This window comes from Giraffa tippelskirchi, chromosome 10 (genome assembly GCF_054371585.1).
Source record: "Giraffa tippelskirchi isolate mGirTip1 chromosome 10, T2T-mGirTip1v1.2.pri, whole genome shotgun sequence".
Taxonomy (NCBI): domain Eukaryota; kingdom Metazoa; phylum Chordata; class Mammalia; order Artiodactyla; family Giraffidae; genus Giraffa; species Giraffa tippelskirchi.
This window is the reverse complement of record NC_137284.1, coordinates 41162447-41185137: the sequence shown is the minus strand read 5'-3', so window position 1 is coordinate 41185137 and position 22691 is coordinate 41162447. Positions and strand designations below refer to the sequence as shown.

Below are 22691 nucleotides of genomic sequence, written 5' to 3'. Positions count from 1 at the left end.
CACTCTTTGATATGGCATGTCACCTATTCATTTTGGATGTCCTCTATGAGCTAACACTAGGTTTGTAGCAATCTATTACGCCAGTATTAATTTTGTAAAATGACATGTTTGCACACTTTCTTTTTAAGAACAAGTGTTATGTAATATCAGAAACACTGACTGTAAAATATTTTCCATTCTAAGGGGAATTATGTCTGAGAGTATTCTTAAAAAACCAGCACTGTAACTTTTTTCTTCACATTCACCATGTTTTGTTCTACATGTAAAGTTGTGGTTTTTAGAAAGATTTGGGTTTTGCTTATTTTTTCTGGAAATTTTTTCTAGATAGTGAAGTCCAAAAGAAATTATTTGACATTGACTCTGATGGAGAAAACCAAAGCAGTTAGGATGTTGAATGTCAACTGTGTCCTGTTGTATTAGTTGTGGATGTTTGCTGTAGTATGTTCCTGTAAAAGCATGCATGTAGTCACCATTCTGACTGGAATATTTGAAAATACCAAAAGGGCCTTTTCTGTTAAAGGTGGAAAAGATTCTACTTTGTCTTAAGTACCTTGAAACTAATGCTAATTCAAAAAAAAAAAAAAAAAAGGTTTTTTTTGACAGAGAACATGCAAGGAGATAGATGATTTCAATTAGGTTTCCCACAGAGCAGCCTAGCACTTTGAATTTTAAGGTAATAATTTTTTGTACTTTTTTTTCTCAGTATGACATAAGTTAAAATGTACTTATGTATATTTTTATAGTTCCTGGCCTGACAGGGGTCTGCATGGTACTGGTGCTATTCTTGATGATTACAGCTTCAACATATGCGATACGGTGAGTGTCAGAGCCATTATTTTGATGTTTCTTGGTCAGACTATTTAGATTTCCTTCAGATTATCTTCATTTTCATATGTAAAATATGTCTTGATTAACCCAAATGCTTCATCAATGCAGTATTCTGGTTCCTGTGTAACTAAGAGGGAAATAATTTCCTGTTTTGGAAAAATCTTTCTTTCAGTCAAATATTCTGAGTGATAAGGAATTGTGTATGGAGGCGTTTCAAGTAAATACTCCCAAGTGGAATAAAAGGAAGATGTGGCTTACTAAACATTAAAAAAATATGCCTCAATAACTTAGAATAGGGCATTACTATGATGTACACCTGAAACTAATATAATATTATAATAAAACTATACTTTAATTAATAAAAACAGGATAGGACTTACTTGCAAAATGACCAAGGCCTTAAACTAAGTGATAGTTATAGAAAGCCCTGAAGAGGACTTTGCCATATGTGAGAACCTGCTAAGTAATAAAGGTGTGATTACAAACTTGTGAGGAAAGGAAGGCTTAAGTGAATGAAATTCTAGCCTAGTGACAAAGTTAATTGTGAAAAATTGCACCACTGAAGATTTGGAGGAAACTTTAAGTTATATTTATCAGTGCTCATAATCGACAAGGGGAAATATAGGAAATATTTAGCTATCTAAAAATATGAAAACTAAAACTCCTGAATGTCAATATACATTATAAAAATTGAAAAGTAAACATGTTACTGGGAAAATTGTTAAGCTCACATGGAACTATGCATGCACGTTAAGCTGCTTCAGTCATGTCTGACTCTGTGAGCCTGTGGACTGTCGCTCACCAGGCTCCTCTTCCGTTCTTCAGGCGAGAATACTGGAGTGGGTTGCCATGCCCTCCTCCAGGGGATCTTCCCCACCCAGGGATCAAACCCGTGTCTCTTATGTCTCCTTCACTGGCAGGCGGGTTCTTTACCAGTAGTGCCTCCTGGGAAGCCCTTCTTTGGAACTAGTACATTCTTAAATTTGAATAGTTTCCTTACAACAGTTGAGAAATATGCTGTAGAAATGGGTAATTTCTATGAACAGGTAAGTCACAGAAGAATTGAAAGCAAGTAACACACAAATGAAATAATACCCTATTCCAAGATACTGGAGATGTATAAAGTCGAGTCTGGGTTTGGGGAGACAGGCACTCCTACACTATGATTGGGTTCTTAATTGATAACCATGTTTTATAGAGCAATGGGTGGTGTATATAAAGAAACCTTACAAAATGTGTGTCCTTTGATGTAATTCCACTTCTAGAAATTTAGATTAAAAAAGATCAGATCTATGCAGGAAGGTGAATGTTATAAGGGTGTTACTGATCTTGTTTGTGGTAGCAATCTGACTGAAGTAAATGTGACTGTATTGGTTACTGCCTAAACTGGGGGTTCTAAAGGTTTCAAGGGTTGTATCAGAATCATCTAAGCTTTTATCAGACAGCTTCCCTCCACCTCCAAGAGTCTAATATATGAATATCCACTCAGATATATGAAATAAGTAACTGAGAGTCTTTTTACTTCTTTCGAACATTTTATAGGTTTGTATTGATTGTACTCCTCCCTTTTTAGAATCTTGATCCTCCCCCAGGCCAGTAACACAAGGTATTAAAGTTGTATACTGTCTAGAAAAATCATATAAAATTTTGATGAACATTTATTTAATTTATCTCCATCTGAATTTCCTTTGAACTACTCTCAAAATACATATTAGGATAGAAACATTAGTTGTTTTTAAATCATTTGAAAATTGAGAGTATTGATAAAAAAGGCAGCAGTAGTACACATTAGCAGACTGTTGCCTGCTCCTTAGCCTTACATCATAATAATTTAAAAATAAACACCCGATTTTAATTTTTTCCATGTATCTTTATTTGAAATACAAAGAATCTTCAAGATGATAAAGTGTTGCTTATAATTTTCATCAGTTTTCTGCAATGGTATGCTAATATGTTGATATTAATACATAAGTCTCAGATGAACTCATATTTCAACTTTCAGCAGTGACATGTATTTGAAAGGATGCATGCTTGTTTTATTGAGATGGAGTAGGAAGTGAAATTGAAATTAAGTTATTTGTTTTTTTCAGAGTTTCTAACTATGACATCTTCTGGTATACTCATAATCTCTTCTTTGTCTTCTACATGTTGCTGATGTTACATGTATCAGGGTAAGTTTAATAACTGTTTTAAAAACCACGTGTGCTTAAAAATGGGTAATGAAAGATAAGGCTATAGAAATTTTCATAGGAAATGGCAAAATTGTTTGGTTACTGGAATTGAGGGTAGTGTCAAGTGTGGGGTGAATTGTTCTATTTTGGATGTAGCATGTTTTAATGAAACTAGCCTAAAAAGTATATTAAAATGGAAAGACAAAATTACTTCTCCCACAAGTTGTAGATTTTTAAAGCCTTCTATAATTATATCTTTTTCTCTAATTTCTCGGAGAAGGCAATGGCACCCCACTCCAGTACTCTTGCCTAGAAAATCCCATGAACAGAGGAGCCTGGTAGGCTACAGTCCATGGGGTCACTAAGAGTCGGACACGACTGAGCGACTTCACTTTCACTTTTCCCTTTCATGCACTGGAGAAGGAAATGGCAGCCCACTCCAGTATTCTTGACTGGAGAATCCCAGGGACGGTGGAGCCTGGTGGGCTGCCGTCTATGGGGTCGCACAGAGTCGGACACGACTGAAGCGACTTAGCAGCAGCAGCAGCAGCAGCTCTAATTTCTTAAAAAAATTTTAATTGGAGGGAATATATGTATACTATTATAGTTATATCTTGATAAACTTTAAAAGAAAATGAGCAGGAAGTGAAGAACTTCAATATATTTAATGTTTGAATTTTCAGGAATTCCTTATATCTTGCTGCTGCAGAATTTATAACAATGGAGTTACCAATTTTTAGTTTAAGAAGTCCTAGGGGCACTAGTATTTGCAGAGAAAGCCAAGGATTTACAAGAACCAAAGAAAAACATCTGTGAAAAACACCAGAAAATCACAGAGGGAAAAGCAATAGCTTCCAAGTGGTTACAAAGAATATACCCCAAATACTCTGAAATGTACGTGGACCCAAGCAGTATACTCAAATGTATGGTGCTTAAAATAATTCATAATGTTAGAGGATGTACGTAATATACTTTTTGTGTATGTACATGTCTGTATGATTACCATAGTGGACCTGTGGTTTTAACACTCACACTAATATGACACAATAGGCTATTATTGTTCAGCGCCAGATTCACTTGGTTTAGTAGAAGGATACAGGACTGGAAACAAAATGTCAGCAGGATAATGTCAGATGCTTCTTCAGTGGGAGTCCCTCTAGATGTTCAGGAACCGTTTTCCACCTTCTCTCTGTTACCTCCTATGTAGTCACTCAGTTTTAAGATAAGATTGTATGGGTAGATAAGGGCTACTGGGGAAGGCTCGAGCTCCACAGGAATCAATCTCTTGATAACGATCCAGCTTTCCTAAAGGGATGCTCTCAGTTGCTAGAACACACTGCATCAGGAAGCTGAACCAGCATCCGCCTCGTCCAGATGTGTTCCATCGGTAACAAACAATACTGACTGGTAACACAGCTGTCACTCCTGGAATGTTTCCAGGGAGACAGTATGTGGAGAAAAGTTCAGGCCTGCTTTTGATTTTTTCTTCAGAATATTTTATAATATACTTTCTCAGTACAGTAAATCTTATCCATAAATGATATACTTATCTCAAGCTGCATGTTCAAAATGTTTTTCCTCCAATTTTGGAGGCCACTGGTTTAGATATCAGCATTTTATGGACCTCTGTCTCCCATGTCCAGGTTTACTGTCTCCCAGGTCCTGGTTTAGTCTGTTCTGTATCATGGTTCTAGAACATATAATTGTAGAGCATTAGACATATGGCTGGGCTTCTCTGGTGGTTCAGATGGTAAAGAATCTTCCTGCAGTGCAGGAGACCCGGGTTCGATCACTGGGTTGGGAAGATCCCCTGGAGAAGGGAATGGCAACCCATTCCAGTATTCTTGCCTGGAGAATCCCATGGATAGTGGAGCCTGGCAGGCTGCAGTCCATGGGGTCACAAAGAGTAGGACACAGCTGAGCAACTAAAACACACACACACACACACAGATATAAGGCCACACATAATCCTGACTTCCAGCTAGCCATGGCTGCCACACGGGGAAGAGGAACACGGTCAGTGGAACCTCTGGGTTCTGTTCTTTTCCCTTGTGATGCTAACATATTCTGTAGCACCAAGAAAGCCCTTGGTAGAGAAAATCTTCTTTATATTCTGTTCTTTAAATGGCTTGTTTGGTTGTCCAGGGCTATTATCGTAAAAATGGACTATGACTAAACAGATGTGCTACTGATGGTAATACTAATTTAAAACATTTGCATAATGTTTACTATATGCCAAGGATAAATTCAAAAAGATTTAGATACTTTATACTATTAAATGATTATAGTTTTATAAAGATACATAATACTGTTAAACACCCTTCACTTAAGCAAATAGGTTTAGGGAGAGTACATAACTTGCTAAAGTTTGCTTAACTGATGTATTCTGCTTTCAGATCCAGGCATTCTGACTCAAAAACCCATAGTGTTTTATTGTTTGTTTGTTTTTTTTAGAGAGTTTGATGCTTCTAAAAATTTGGTTTGAAGTTTTTCCCAAATGCGTTCATTTTTAATTGAAGGAAAATTGCTTCCCAATATTGTGTTGGCCTCTGCCATTCATCAACATGAGTCAGCCAGAGGAATACATGTGTCCCCTCCCTCTGGAACCTCCCTCCAGCCTATCACCCCTTCCCACTCCTCTAGGTTGTTACAGAGTCCTTGTTTGAGTTCCCTGAGTCATACAGCAAATTCCTGTTGGTTATCTATTTTACACATGGTAGTGTATATGCTTCCATGTTACTCTCTCCATTTGTCCCGCCACCTCCATCCTCTCACCACCATAAGTCTGTTCTCTATGTCTGCATCTCCACTGTCGCCCTGTAAATAGGTTCATAAGTACCGTCTTTCTAGATTCCATATATATGTGCTCAGTTCAGTTCAGTTGCTCAGTTGTGTCCGACTCTTTGCGACCCCATGAATCGCAGCACGCCAGACCTCCCTGTCCATCACCAACTCCCTGAGTCCACCCAAACTCATGTCCATCGAGTCGATGATGACATCCAGCCGTCTCGTCCTCTGTCGTCTCCTTCACCTCCTGCCCCCAATCCTTCCCAGAATCAGACTCTTTTCCAATGAGTCATCTCTTCGCATGAGGTGGCCAAAATATTGGAGTTTCAGCTTCAACATCAGTCCTTTGATGAACACCCAGGGCTGATCTCCTTTAGGATGGACTGGTTGGATCTCCTTGCAGTCCAAGGGACTCTCAAGAGTCTTCTCCAACACCACAGTTCAAAATCATTAATTCTTCAGCGCTCAGCTTTCTTTATAGTCCAACTCTCACATCCATACATGACTACTGGAAAAAACATAGCCTTGACTAGACGGACCTCTGTTGGCAAAGTAATGTCTCTGCTTTTTAATATGCTGTCTAGGTTGGTCATAATTTTCCTTCCAAGGAGTAAGTGTTTTTTAATTTCATGGCTACAATCACCATCAGCAGTGATTTTGGAGCCCAGAAAAATAAAGTCTGACACTTTCCACTGTTTCCCCATCCATTTACCATGAAGTGATGGGACCAGGACCAGATGCCATGATCTTAGTTTTCTGAACGTTGAGCTTTAAGCCAATTTTCACTCTTCTCTTTCACTTTCATCAAGAGGCTCTTTAGTTCTTCTTCACTTTCTGCCATAAGGGTGGTGTCATCGGCATATCTGAGGTTATTGATATTTCTCCCGGCAGTCTTGATTCCAGCTTGTGCTTCTTCCAGCCCAGTGTTGCTCATGATGTACTCTGCATAAAAGTTAAATAGGCAGGGTGACAATATACAGCCTTGACGTACTCCTTTTCCTATTTGGAACCAGTCTGTTGTTCCATGTCCAGTTCTAACTGTTGCTTCCTGACCTGCATACAGGTTTCTCAAGAGGCAGGTCAGGTGGTTTGGTGTTCCCATCTTTTTCAGAATTTTCCACAGTTTATTGTGATCCACACAGTGAAAGGCTTTGGCTTAGTCAACAAAGCGGAAATAGATGTTTTTCTGGAACTCTCTTGCTTTTTCGATGATCCAGCGGATGTTGGCAATTTGATCTCTGGTTCCTCTGCCTTTTCTAAAACCAGCTTGAACATCTGGAAATTCATGGTTCACGTATTGCTGAAGCCTGGCTTGGAGAATGTTGAGCATTACTTTACTAGCATGTGAGATGAGTGCAATTGTGAAGTAGTTGGAGCATTCTTTGGCATTGCCTTTCTTAGGGATTGGAATGTAAACTAACCTTTTCCAGTCTTGTGGCCACTGCTGAGTTTTCCAAATTTGCTGACATATTGACTGCAGCACTTTCACAGCATCATTTTTAGGATTTGAAATAGCTCCACTGGAATTCCATCACCTCCACTAGCTTTGTTCTTAGTGATACTTCCTAAGGCCCACTTCATTTCACATTCCAGAATGTCTGGCTCTAGGTGAGTGATCACACCATGGTGGTTTTCTGGGTCATGAAGATCTTTTTTGTATAGTTCTTGTATTCTCACTACCTCTTCTTAATATCTTCTGCTTCTGTTAGGTCCATACCATTTCTGACCTTTATTGAGCCCATCTTTGCATGATATGTTCCCTTGGTATCTCTAATTTGCTTGAAGAAATCTCTAGTCTTTCCCACTCTATTGTTTTCCTCTATTTCTTTGCACTGATTGCTGAGGAAGGCTTTCTTATCTCTTCTTGCTATTCTTTGGAACTCTGCATTCAAATGGGTGTATCTTTCCTTTTCTCCTTTGCTTTTCATGTCTCTTCTTTTCACAGTTATTTTAAGGCCTCCTCAGACAGCCATTTTGCTTTTTTGTGTTCTTTTTCTTGGGGCTGGTCTTGATCCCTGTTTCCTGTACAATATTACGAACCTCTGTTCATAGTTCATCAGGCACTCTGTCTATCAGATCTAGTACCTTAAATCTATTTCTCACTTCCACTGTATAATCATAAGGGATTTGATTTAGGTCATACCTGAATGGTCTAGTGGTTTTCCCCACTTTCTTCAATTTAAGTCTGAATTTGGCAATAAGGAGTTCCACTTTTGTGGAACAGGGGTCATAAACAGAAAGTGACTTTAATTTATATAAAGAAATAATCTAGCGCATCTACAGAATGACATATATTCAATCTATTATACCAACTGAATTAATAGTTCTTTGCATATTGTAGATAAAAATGAAGACAGCAATTATTCTAATACTGAAATGTGTCATGCAACAAATATACAATACTCTAAGCATACTGTAGTGCACATTTTTTATGAAGTTTAATTTTTAATTGAAGAATAATTGACAAATAAAATAGAATATATTTAAAGTTTACAAGCAAATTAATACATCTATCACATTACATAGTTACCTTTTTTTCTGGCATGAACATCTGAGATTTACTCTCAGCAAAATTTTACATATGCAATATGGTATTGTTAACTGTAGTCGCTGTGCTGTATGTCAAATCTGTCAAATTTATTCATCTTCTAACTAAAAGTTTGTAATTCTGTGAAGTTTAATTTTTAATAAAGCTACATAGTTACGCTTCTGGTATGGGAAAAAACTACTACTGATAAATCTTACAGCTTTTTCAAAATGGAACATTTCTCAAAATGTTCTTTTTTATTGCAGAAGATCTATCTATAAGTAAATCTCTTGAAGCTATTATTTGTGCCAATGTTGAAGACTTAGATATATCTTTATTTATAAAATGCTTTGCTAATTTTACTCTCTAGCTTTTGGTTATGTAAGTAAAGTACAGCTATTCAAAACTAGATTCTTGAATTTATATTGAAGTTTCTGGTAGAGTATGCTTTAGGTTTGAACAGAAACTCACTATTTGTTGGGCATTTGCTTTTTCTTCATCAATGTAGTTATTAAAATAATAGGGTATAGAAGAACAATGTAATATATAAGCTTTAGTCTCCCAGCATTGATTATTATTTTGAATTAAAAAAAATAAATGAAAGAGCTAAACGCAATTTTAAACTACATATTTTCCAAGTGTAAACATATTTATTTTCCAGAATTCTAGTAGTGCAGAAAATGGAAGGATCAACATGGGCTAGAAATTGTAGACAATTTTTTAATTCAACAGCGAAGCTATTTGAAATTATTGACTTCTATAATAAGGAGGAGCAATTGCTTTATATAATTTTCTAAGGTCAATTTTATTTTTATAAAATCTCAAGTTTTGAAGAAAGTTCAAAAGATGATTTTTACCAAGATTCTTTCAGTCTCCCTACAATATATCTAAGTAAATTTCTAATTTTGAAAATCCCATTCTGTTTTTGGAAAGTTATTTCTCTTTTGAAACAGATTCCAGAGCCCACATTCTTAACTACTAAATCAAGCTGGCTATTGGCATGGCTTCCCTGTATCCCATTTAAAACTGGAAACTGAACTTAAATGTGGTGCTCCAGCAGTATGCAATCTACATTGGCCAAGTGGAAGTCTTAGCTTTACTCAAAATATTACACGCAATATTATTTAGGATCCAATTACCTTGATTGTTTGCTATGTGCTTCGTCGTTCAGTGGTGTCTGTCTCTTTCAACCCCATAGACTATAACCTCCCAGGCTCCTCTGTCCATGGAATTCTCCAGGCAAGAATACTGGAGTGGGTATCTGTTTCTTTCTCCAGGGGATCTTCCTGACCCAGGAATCAAACCTGGGTCTCCTGCATTGCAGGCAGATTCTTTACCAACTGAGCTAGGAGGGAAGCCCAGTTACCTTGATTATGCAAGCCTTTAGCTTAACCTAGTTTTTATTCTTTTTACCTATGTATTAGATTTTTTTCCATTAGTATTTATAAGCATTTCTATTGCCTGGCACCCTAAAAGAGAATATTTCATATACACTAAACTCAATTTTTTTTTCAGTGATTAAATAGATATTTAAAATGCATTATTTTTTCCCTAGGAGATCAATGTGGCATGGCAATTAAGAGCTTACGTCACTTACTAGCTGTAGGACCTTGCCAGATAATTTGTCCTTTCTTTTTTATCCATTACATGGGATTAATAATAAAATATCCGTATGATAGAGTTGTCTCATAAGTTTAAATAAGTGAATACAGCAATGTAAGCAGAATACAGATACACTGAATAAATGTTAGGAGGAAAAAAATTATACTTGCACTAATACAAATAGCTGTGTAAGGAAGAAACTCCACATTTAATTGGTTGAACAATAATTTTTTTTATAAACACATTTTTTTTTTTCAAGAGCCCAGATTTTCCTATCAGCAAAGTAATCTGGTGAATGTGTAATGAAAATTGCTTAGCAGATCAGAGAATATTCCTTGAAAGGGCAACAATCGTTATAATGTTGTTAGACCTCAAAAGGGCAATAGATTTTAATTATAAAGGTTTATTTGAGGACTTTAAGACAAACCTTCTCCTAAGGAATTTTTTTTCTCATTTTTAATACACCTTTATAGGAGATTGCTATTTTTACACCGTATTTAAAGATATTTCAATTCAGAAGACATTCAGAAAAAATATTGAAAAGCCAAAAATGTTTCCTCTTTCCAGACATAAATGTAACTGGACGTTTCTTTCTTCATTTTTATTTGAAAAACTCATTGAGAGAGATATACTGCCATTCTCACTTACTGATAAAAGGGATATTGGAGGGAAAAGCAATTAAGAATGTCACAGAGTCTCAGCCCAGAGCCTCACCTCCTTTGAAAGGCACATGGAGAGAACGCATTGTAAATGAGATCTGGCAGCTTGCCTCTCAATTTTAAGACAATGAGCACTCCTACTGGCTTTAGCTCTAGAAACTGTTGTGTGGGTGGTAATTGTATCTTACTTTTTATTTACATAAGAGGCGAAATATAATGTGAGAATTCTGGAAAAGAAAGGGGGAAGGTCCTCCTCAGATGTGTGGATGGTAGTGACAGCCAAATAACAGTAAATATTAATAACTGAGCCAGCTGGACTTTTCAGACCATATTTTATTATTATACATAAATAATACCTGAATTATTCTTTTAAACAGAGCTTTCTGCAATTTGGGACTACTTACTGGCATGAGTTCATTGTAGAGCATGATTTATATTCTGCTTAAATCATTTTTTTCAGAAACTTTAAAAGGAATGGCTTTCTATGAGCATGTTTCTAAAAACATTTATTCTTTAAACCCAAGGAACACGGTGAGCAGCCTTTGTCAACAATTACAGTGAACCAGAGGCATTGTCAGCTTCATAGTTATTAAAAGTGAAGACGTTAACCTGGGGCAGACAAATACTTATGAGATGAGGCTTATTGTGTTGGTTTATTTTTCTTCTACTATGCCCTCAGGAGGAGGAAATTAAGAATATACTGTTGAAGGTATTTATGCAACATAATTAAGTGTTAGAAATTGCTGGTTCCCAAGAATCTTCTCTTTTAGCAGCACTTGTACTGAGAGCCCCTTTTACCCACTCTGGTGTGGAAGGAGGTGAGGCTTGTGGGATTTTCTTCCTGGGGAGAGGCACCTGTCCTTCTTGGAATGTCAGATGCAAACTTGGCAAAGCCACGTGAAAGGAAGGCCTGGAAGCTGTAGGTTAAGCCAAAAGTAGTACAGCCTCACTGACTCAACGGACATGAATTCGAGCAAACTCCGGGAGATGGAGGACAGAGGAGCCTGGTGTGCTGCAGTCCATTGGGTCGCAGAGTTGGACATGACTTAGCGATTGAAAAACAGCAACAAGAGGAGAATATTAATGGGCTTCCAGGTGGTGCTAGTGCTAAAAAATCCACCTGCCAGTGTGGGAGATGCAAGAGACACAGGTTCGATCCCTGGGTTGGGAAGATCCTTTGGAGTAGGAAATGGCAACCCACACCAGTATTCTTGCCTGGGAAATCCCACGGACAGAGGAACCTGACGGACTACAGTCTGTAGGGTCACAAAGAGTCAGACACAACTGAGCACACAAACACGCATGCATATAAAACCTTAGGTAAAAGGGAGAAAGTCAGGTGATAGCTGAAGGTGTAGTTGAATAGTAGAAAATCCCAGTGTTCTCTGCATTATGCATCTGTGAGTTAGAATATGAAAGAGAAAAGAAAATACAGCAGAGTGATATATCCTAGGTAAATTATAGGGTTCTTGAGAATAGGATTATTTCCTTTTTAAAAAGCTTTCTACTTTGTGTGAGGGTACCGCCGATTCACAATGTTGTGGTGGTTTCAGGTGCATAGCAAAGAGACTCAGCCATACACACACACATGTCCATTCTCCCCCAAACTCTGTTCCCATCCAGGCTGGCACATAGCATTGAGCAGAGTTCCATGGGCTATACAGTAGGTCCTTGTTGGTTGCTGCTGCTGCTGCTAAGTCACTTCAGTCGTGTCCGACTCTGTGTGACCCCACAGACGGCAGCCCACCAGGCTCCCCCATCCCTGGGATGCTCCAGGCAAGAGTACTGGAGTGGGTTGCCATTGCCTTCTCCGCCTTGTTGGTTAGGATAGAACTATTTCTTACTCATCTTTATCTGTGAAATTCCTTTCACAAGTCATCATTCGCTCAGTATTTGCCAGATTATGTGGAATTGTGTTAATTGGCTATTATCTAGGGTTGTGTTGTCCTTCTAAGGCCTTACAATTTTCTTCAAATATTAAAGTATTGCAGACAACAATAAAAATAATCTGTGTATTTGTTTAAATGTAACTTGGCTTGCCATTCTGGGCCTGTCACTTACATTTAGTGTTGTTTAGATAATAAGTTATTATGGCAACTAGAATATCAATTCATGTGCCAGAGGAATTAACTTTGAAGTCTTGACTATTTTGGTTGTATTGTAGACTGGCATATTTTTATTGGAGATTTTTGTGTGCCTCTGTGGCTAAAAATTCTTTGGATCGTGGGAGAAAATTTTTCATCTCTTTGTCTTCTTTCACTTTTTGGTTTTTAATTTTTCACTTAAAATATACAGGGTGAATAAAATTCCTGAGAAAGTAAGTCTTTGTTATATGCAATCCAAAGTCCCATCCATAATATTTTTATATTTTCCACATATTAATAAATATAATGTTCTATACAACTATGACCTTTAGATATGTATGTATTTTCTCATTTCTAATTTCCCATTCATAGGATTTATTTTCATTCTTAGGTAAAAATGATTTTTTATGTAATAATTCCTAACTAAAGTCTTATGATTTATTTACTTTTGTTGATATTTTATCCTGAAAGCCAGGTAGGGGTGGGAATTGAGATTATGGGGTATTTTCTGTCATAAGGATGCCATATATGTAGATAGATGTAAGTAATATATACAAGACATTTTCATGATCATAAATTGATTTTTACTGTGTGTGTGTGTGTGTGTGTGTGCCTGCGTGCTCAGTTGTGTCTCACTCTTTCCGACCCCTGAACTATATGCCTCCAGGCTCCTCTGTCCACGGGATTCTCTAGACAAGAATACTGGAGTGGGTTGCCGTGTCCTTCCCCAGGGGATTTTCCCGACCCAGGGATCAAACCCACGTCTCCCACACTGGCAGGTGGATTCTTTACCACTGAGCCACTAGGGAAGCTCAATTTATGCTACAAGCTATACTTATTAATGAGGAGAAGGCAATGGCAACCCACTCCAGTACTCTCGCCTGGAAAATCCCATGGACAGAGGAGCCTGGTAGACTGCAGTCCATGGGGTCGCGAAGAGTCGGACACGACTACACGGCTTCACTTTTACTTTTCCTTTCATGCATTCGAGAAGAAATGGCAACCCACTCCAGTGTTCTTGCCTGGAGAATCCCAGGGACAGGGGAGCCTGGTGGGCTGCCGTCTATGGGGTCGCACAGAGTCGGACACGACTGAAGCGACTTAGCAGCAGCAGCAGCACACTTATTAATGAATTTTTAATCTTCTAAACTGTGAGTTTACTTTCTCCCCACTTTGAGGATGGAAATAGTGAACTTCAGACCGAATACTTTCTCATGTAATTTTAACCTAGGTTTTTCTCCTGGGACCTTATTTATAATAACAAATGGTTCTGGCTAGAGGTACAGGGTATGAAGGTTGGGGAGGAAGGAGAAGGAACAAGGGCTAAATTTATTATAAGAAATATTTCCAGTACATCAGTGTTTTTCTGAAATGTGGAATAATCCTTTTATCCCACATTGCCATTTTAGTAAAGCCTGAAAGCAGAGGAAATAGTAAGAAATATTGGATGCTTACATATTTTTTCCTTCCCAAGAGATCAAAGCCGTTTCCTGTATAAACCTGTTAAGTAGAGGATAACAGGCGCTATCTCTCTTTCAGCTGTGGAAGCTTATTAGAATGACCTATTTTACTTTGCACACTTAAGGAAGGTTTGAATCTCGATCCTTGGTCCTTAGATTCCAAGGCTTTGTTTTGCCAGCCACACAGAGTCTGTGACAGGATACTTAATTGCAGGACTTACTACAAAATGAAAATGCAGGGCCCCTTGATAATAAATTATTAAGCATTTGAAGATGATGGCGACAGAGCACTTAATCAATTACAATGTCTCTCTAAGAGTAGGAGCCTGTGAGACCACATGGGTCATGCATCCATGGTGCTGGCCTGTCTGTGTTGCTCCAGTTAAGCTGAAGGATGCCAATACATTCAGGCATCCAAAGCAGGAGCCTAGGAAAGAATGCAGAGGCACGTTTCTGGCAAGACGTTGGCTAGACCAGGCAAAGTGAGGATGAGAGTAGAAGCTTTGGTTGGGTGGGTATCCAGGGGCTTACAGTTTCCCTGAGGTATGCTGAGTCCTTAGCTCAGAAAAGTGCTCTACTTTCAGAGGATGCTAAGAGATAGGCTTGACTTTCTTGATGACTTGTCTGCTTAGGTTAGGATGGACTCAGTTCAGGGCAGGACTGAGATCCCAGGTTGGACTTCACAGTACTCAAGGGTGAGGAGGGATAATGTTAGTTGCAGACTAATTTAGTGCTGTTCCCTGCAAAGGTGAATGTACACACATGATTTATTTTACTAAATGCCATTTGTGAAAGTCTAGACATCTTTATTGAAGTCAGAACAGTTCAAACTAACTTCTCTTTTAAAACCAAATGACTCCTCAATCACGTGTTTCAACAGGCACAACAAAAATTGTTTACGTACTCCTAGAATTTATTAATCCATTCAATGAATATTTATTAACACGTTATGAATTACAGGCCCTTTTTTAAACACTGTAAAAATTGAGGCATAAGACAAATCTTTAATCTTAAGTAGTGTTCATTTTAGTAGATTCCACAGAATCTGGTGAATTCCAGTGGGTTTTGAAATATTGAAATTGGGTATATTTTGTTATTTTCTTAAGCTTTTTGTTTTTTGTACTTGAAGCAAAGTGAAAAGAATGGCTAGCAATTAGGTATTATATTGTTTTCTATAAAGAAAAGGAGCATTTTGTATGTTATAGAATACTAGGTAAAAAATAGATTCCTTGTGGGATTTTTTTCCTCCACTTTAAAAAAGGATTAAAATCTCTAAAAACATAAAGGTCTCATAAGCGACACTGCCTTTGTTAGAAATTTTTAACTTGCAATTAAAGTAGAGATGATTTTGTGTCACTCCTTTTGGCAGGCATGGTGTTTTGTAGTATTTAACTTTTACTAGAAAATGTTTTTGTGAGTTCTGTGTTTTAATCTGGTAAGGATTTATTCCATGTACTATATTACTTTCAATGACTTTGTCATGGCCAGGCATTAAAAAGTTAGTAGTATAACTGAAATATTTCTTGAGGCAAAATGGAGAAATAGAAGGAAACCTGTTTTGTGGAAACGCTGTTGAGTGTTGAAAGTGCATCTTGAAATCCTTATGAATGCAAAAACAATAGTGTCCACAACCACATATTTTGATACACCATAAAATCCTTGATTTCTCATGATTGAAGAACACTAGACATTCCACAGATGCTTCGAAATCTCTTTTGGAACATAGTACCCCCCAAAAATTAGTAATAAGGATTCTTATTCCCACAGTCTGTGTGTCTCCATCCCCTACTGTATCACTGTCTTAACTTGGCAAGACTTTCTGCTTCCAATCGACTAACAATCTTTTTCTTTCCTTTTTCATTTTCAAATGATTTTTCATTTAATTTTGAGAGATACAACAATATAAGAATGTTCCTTTTAACTTTTAGATGCACTTGCCATATTTAAAAAATTATGTAGTTATTATTTGCTTTGAAAAATTAATTCACTAGAAATACATTGAAGACTTAAAACATGCAAGAAACTTGCTGGAGAGTTGAAGAGCTTTGACAGTGAGTGTGGTTATAAGGGGAATATATAATGCACAAGATATTAGCCCTTCTACTAGTTTGTGAATAAACAGTGTATTTTGTTCATTGTAATCTCTCATATTGGAATTCCATTTCCCTATCCTATAACATTGGGATCTCCATTTCCTTCAGTTGCTTCTCCCACGAAGCCCTTTCTAGAATGTCATAATCAGAGTTCATCATCTCTATATACTCTTTAGAGGTCGTTACACATCTATATAGCATTACTCATTTTGGTTTTTTGTTGCTATTCTTGCTTTCATATCTAATTATACCCATTAAATTTGTGGCATGGCTATTCAGTTTAGATTAATGAAAGTGAAATAATATGATAAATTCATTTTTTTTGCCTGTACTACCACATTTCAACAGCTACATGTAGCCCATGGCTGGACAACACAGATTTAGATCATTTCCACCATCACATAAAGTTCTTTTGGATGGCAGTACACTAAACTGTAAACTTCTTGAAGGCAGAGGCTATATCATTTAAATTAATCAGTCTCAAAACTGAAATAACGATTAGTGTTAAATAGGGTATATCTCAGTGGGGATGTAGGGCAATGAGGAAGATCAGGATTATTTGGCAGGTAGAGAGGAGAGCTGTGCATTTTTTAAAGCATTACTTCAAATGAGCTTTGTTATTGCATTAAACTCTAAAGAAAGGCAGGTATATTAGGTCTGCTGAAATACATATTGGCACTAGGGATTCAAATAAATCAGAGACCACATATTGAACTCAATTTTAACAAATGTTGTCACAGTGAAGTAATTCGATTAAAAGATGATTTTTGCTTTTATCTATCAATCCAGTGTCTATAATATTTAATGTGCATTCATATTCAAAATTCACCTGGTGTGAAGAGCTGACTTACTGGAAACGACCTTGACTCTGGGAAAGATTGAGGGCAGGAGAAGAAAGGGACAACAGAGGATGAAATAGTTGAATGGCATCACTGACTCACTGGACATGAATTTGAGCAAACTCCGGAAGATGGAGAAGGACAGGGAAGCCTGGCGTGTTGCAGTCATGCAGTCACACAATTTGGCGACTGAACAACAACAAAATTCAAAATTCTTCAGAGTGAAAGTATTTTAGGGGCTTGAAATATAATTTTTAAAAGGATATTTTATTTAAGATTGCATGTTCTAGGAAGTTCTGCACTTCAGTTCAGTTCAGTTGCTCAGTCGTGTCCAACTCTCTGCAACCCCGTGGACTGCAGTACGCCAGGCTTCCCTGTCCATCACCAACTCCTGTAGCTATCTGCACTATCCCGTAGTTCTGCACTAGTACCAAAGAAATGAACACTCCTATTTTTCACTAGTACAATGAAAAGATAAGTTTATTGCATTTCATTGAACTATAAAAATAAAATTATTGGCTAGCTAGAAATATACTACTTCCTTTTCCAGATACATAGAGCCATGTAGAGCCATAATGTTATATTCATTGCATAATTTGGCCTTTGATTTCAGAATATTGTTCATAAGTAGAATGGAAGTTCTGCAGGGAGAGCAAGCCTGGTACATGGGAAGGAGCATGGCCTTTGTCCTCTGACTTGACCACTGATTGACAGTGTGGTCTTGGGCAGATCACCTAACAACTCTGAATGTTTTCACTCATTCTAAGATGAGGAGACTGATCTTTTTTTTTATTCTAATTTTTATTGGAGTATAGTTACTTTACAATGTTATGTTAGTTTCTGCTGTACAGCAAAATGAGTTAGCTATATGTATACCTATATCCTCTCTTTTTTGGATTTCCTTCGAGGCCACTAATCTTTACCACACGCATGTGTTATGAAGTTTATGGAAAAAGATTAAATAGATTAAAGCATCAAGCACCTGCCTGGCATGTACTACCTCTCCTTTTAATACTAAGTTCAAAACCTGCCACTGTTCTACCTTTTGAACTCATCAGTATCTTTACCGCCTAATTTATACAAAGGGCTTCCTTGGTGGCTCAGATGGTAAAGAATCTGCCTGCAGTGCAGGAGACCCAAGTTCAATCCCTGGATCAGGAAGATCCCCTGGAAAAGGGAATGGCTACCCACTCCAGTATTCTTGCCTGGAGAATTCCATGGACAGGGGAGCCTGGTGGGCTACAGTCCATGGAGTCACAAAGAGTCGGACACCTCTGAATGACTAACACACACACAATTTATACAAAAACCCCAAGATTCTGTGCTTGATTTTTTTTCTGATGAATGGTAATTTTTGTTTGTTTATCATTGTCTGTCTGTAGATCTTTTCTCTTTTGTACGTGTTCCTTCAATGGCAATAATTATATTCTGAGACAAAGAAAATACCACTTTAATGGGCATAGACATAGGTAACCTATGCCATTAAACTTGAGAACAGCTTAAAATAACATAAAGATCTCCAAATTAAAAGGGATTTTAGAAAATTTTGTGCTACTTTATATACCAGGAACAACATTGTTTATTTGATTGGACTGGCCTGAAGATTTGTACTGCATGGTAACAACATTTATCCTGCTGCTGCTGCTAAGTTGCTTCAGTTGTGTACAACTCTGTGCGACCCCATAGACGGCAGCCCACCAGGCTCCCTCGTCCCTGGGATTCTCCAGGCAAGAACACTGGAGTGGGTTGCCATTTCCTCCTCCAGTGCATGAAAGTGAAAAGTGGAAGTGAAGTTGCTCATTTGTGTCCGACTCTTCGCGACCCCATGGACTGCAGCCTACCAGGCTCCTCCATCCATGGAATTTTCCAGGCAATAGTACTGGAGTGGGGTGCCATCACCTTCTCCGACATTTATCCTAATAAGGACCATTTATACATGGGGTAATGTCCAACCTGAATGCTGTTATGACTTAAGAGAAGGAATAAATTACATTTCTTTGCCTGATGTTCAGCAGCCCCTTCTGTCTCTCTTTCTCTCTCACTCTCTCTCTCTCTTACACACACACACAGACACACACACACTCTTATCTGACCTAATTTCCAGGCTTTTGTTCATTTTGAACCCCTTTCTTTGATGTCTCCTTCTTTAACCAACTTATTTGCTTTGCGTGATACAGGTTTTTAGAATGAGGGAGATCAAGTTTCTGAATACCATGCCATTCCTTTCTCCAAGGGATCCTCCCAACCCAGGAATTGAACCCAGGTCTCTTGCATTGCAGGCAGCTTCTTTACCATCTGAGCCACCAGGGAAGCCCCATGCTTTGACTACTACTGACTGAATCTCTAACCTAAACAATATGGGTTTCTCATCTGTAAAATGGGAATGAAAACACCTTGTATGTTATTTTGACATTTAAGTGGGAAATTCGTGGTTATTGTTGTTTAGTCACTAAGTCGTGTCTGACTCTTTTGCGACCCCATGAACTTTAGCGCACCAGGCTCCTCTGTTCACGGGAGTCTCCAAACAAGAATACTGAAGTGAGTTTCCATTTCCTTCAAGGGATCCTCCCATCCCAGAGATCTGACCCGTGTCTCCTGCATTGGCAGGCGGGTTCTTTACCACTGAGCCACCAGAGAAACTCAAGTAGGAGATAGATGTTTACAAATTTTCTGACATACTTTCTTAGTAAATATTGATCTGGCCATGAAAGTTTTGAGGATCTAGTGATCCAGTGAGTTAGCATGCTGTATAGTTAAGCGGTGAAGAGCATAGAATTTGAGTCAAACCTGGGTTCAAATCTTAGCTCTGCCACTTACTTGCTGGGATGTTACTAGATTAAGTAACAGATTAGTTAAAATAGTTTCCTAACTGATAAATAGTTATTCCTATTTACAGTAGTTGTGAGGATAATGGGAAGTGAATATAAATTGTTTTGGACTGGACCTCATACTTACTATACATTACTAAGCTGTCATTAAATCACTCTACTCAAATCATCACCTGTGGTCTAAGTTATGTTCAGCTTCTCTAAAGATATCTTCTAAACTGGATTTTAAGTTTCTGAAGAGTTAGGAGCCAAGTTTGAGTATTTCTTGAACTCGGTAGCACCACCTAGGATCATGCCAGTTGCATTATGCCAGTTTGTTCAATTTATGGCCAATAGAAAAACTGCTCCAGATTTTTAGCCTGTCCGCCTGTCAGTCACTACCTTCAGGGTAGTCAATAGGAGCAGCAAGTTTGGGTAACTCATTACTTGTAATCAAAGCTGTACCAAATTATCAGATTTTCTAAGTAGAATGGCACAACAATTGTATTATGTGACTAGAACTTTATAAAGGATTATGTACTTCTCTCACACTTGTACAATATCCATGCATCTCTTTCATACTTAGACCATATTTACATTACTTCAAAAAAATGTGTGTGTGGCCTACCCTGGATATTATGTAATATAACCCACTACTTAGAGGCTCATTACGTGTACTATGTATTCTCTGATGATCAGTTATGGGAAGAAAGTAAAATAAAATGAAGAGTGAAAGGGAATTGAACATAAGCATAAGGAGAAAATGAAAGAATGATCAGGTTGAGTAGATGGTACATTCCACCAAAGGCTGACTTAGTCATTGCTTTCCTAACTTCAATATATTAGATATATTGGAGAAGGAAATGGCAACCCACTCCAGTATTCTTGCCTGGAGAATCCCAGGGACGGCGGAGCCTGGTGGACTGCTGTCTATGGGGTCGTACAGAGTCAGACACGACTGCAGCGACTTAGCAGCAGCAGCAGCAGCATACCATTATTTTTGTTGTAATCTTTGTTGTTTTAAAATACTATCTTTGTAAAAATCATTTATATAATTATTGTAGCTGTGGTAAACTTAAAGATGTACTTTTTAAAATATACTAAAATTATTTGGGTAATTTAAAACATGAAGGTTTAGGGTTAGGGTCTGCATGAAGGGTAGTTTAAAAACACTCTTAGCCAACCAAGAAAAATAATTTTGGAAACTAAAATATTAATATTTTCAAAATTAAAATAATCATTTCGATGCTTTTCAAAGTCTTACCTTTTCTTCAAGATTTACTTATGCAAAAAAAAAAACTCATATAAATTTATGATTTGATGCACTATCCCTATGAAGTAGATCTTACTTAACTCCTTTTGATAAAAAATACAGTACAGAGAAAGTTGAAGACTTATCTTAAATCTCACAAAATATGAAATAATCAGAATGGGATTTTAGGGTTTTAGGTTTTCCTTCCTGATTCATTATTGTGAGCCTTTTCTGTGGTTCTTGTTTATGGAGAAATCGAAAAGTAAACAGGTTGAGGGTCTGATGGAGTGTATTAATTTTTTTCAGACCATAGGAGATGCACACTTCAGTTTCTGTTGTTGTGTTTGTTTAACATTTCTCTGTGAATCAGCAAGGCTGGTTTGGCTCGTCTTAGCCAAATCAAATATGAACCCTGTACTTTTCCATTTGTGTTTGAAATTATAACAAAAGTACTCATATTATAGTGTTTATTGAAGTGAAAACTTCTATGTGATTGTATAAATGCTTAATAGACTTGAAATAAAAGCTGTCAAATTCAAGAATATTTGGAAAGATTGCATGCCTCTTCCCTACCATGTATTTATGGCATATTTTAGGGGAGGGGAACCAAATTTTTTAATTTAGTTCCATAGTAATGAACTTGTTAAGATTTTTAAGATTTCTCAATTACTGTTATATAAGATATATGAGAAGCACTTCTTGAATAAATGGTATGTGGAAGTCAACAAGAAAAAAAGGTTATTTTATTATACTGTGACTCTGATTTCAATTTCCTTTTTATCTCTTTGTTTTTATTTTTTTCTGAATTTTAGAGGGCTGCTGAAGTATCAAACTAATTTAGATACCCACCCTCCTGGCTGCATTAATTTTAATGGAACCCACTACCAGAATACTCATTTACCAGAGCATCTCTCAGAACATTTTCATGAATCTTCTCCTGGAGGATTTTCAAAGCCTGATGAACTTACCCAGAACACATTTGTGAAGATTTGTATGGAAGAGCCCAGGTTCCAAGCTAATTTTCCACAGGTCAGATTAGTTCTATGTCTTTACTGATCTCTGCAAAGTCCATGTTCCCATAAAAAATTGATCAACATTGCATTTAAACATGTTTTTAAAGGTAATAAAGCAGTTATTCCTGCAGAAGAGAATGTTTCAGGCTGTTTCAGTAGCAAATTAGTACGTGTTATTCCATAATAGTCAGCCTACAGTTCAATGAGATAGACCTATGATATTACAGAATATAGAAAATTCCTGTTTAACTCATCATATGATCTTTGCAAATTGTGGCACTGGTGCTTGCCATAAGAAAGGTGGCAAAGATACATTCCTTATGCATTGAGAAAAGTAGGTTGAATAAGAAAAATAATAGTGAAAAAACTAGTGCTACTACTAATAATTATTATAGTATAGTATAATATTATGTATAATATTATAAACACTAAGCTGTAAAATAAATTTATTGAATGCTTAATATCATCTGCTAGGGGATGTGCTAAAATATATTGTATGCTTTTTTAATATTCACAATAACTCTTTGAAGCAATTACCATCATCCTTAATTTTCTGATGAGGAAATTAT

General features: G+C 37.2%; 1 protein-coding gene across 3 annotated transcripts in view; it reads left to right on the top strand.

Annotated features, from left to right (window-relative positions):
• The window catches only part of NOX4 (NADPH oxidase 4), a 184812-nt gene that overhangs the window by 61590 nt on the left and 100531 nt on the right, over positions 1-22691 (top strand). For all 3 annotated transcript variants that reach the window (XR_014066487.1, XM_081533349.1, XM_081533348.1), the window contains exons 7-9: positions 744-816; positions 2919-2999; positions 21922-22138. Coding sequence is in view for 2 of the 3 variants with exons in the window: in XM_081533349.1 (XP_081389475.1) it covers positions 744-816; positions 2919-2999; positions 21922-22138 (371 nt within the window). In the remaining variant the exon portion in view is untranslated. The remainder of the gene's footprint in view (positions 1-743; positions 817-2918; positions 3000-21921; positions 22139-22691) is intronic.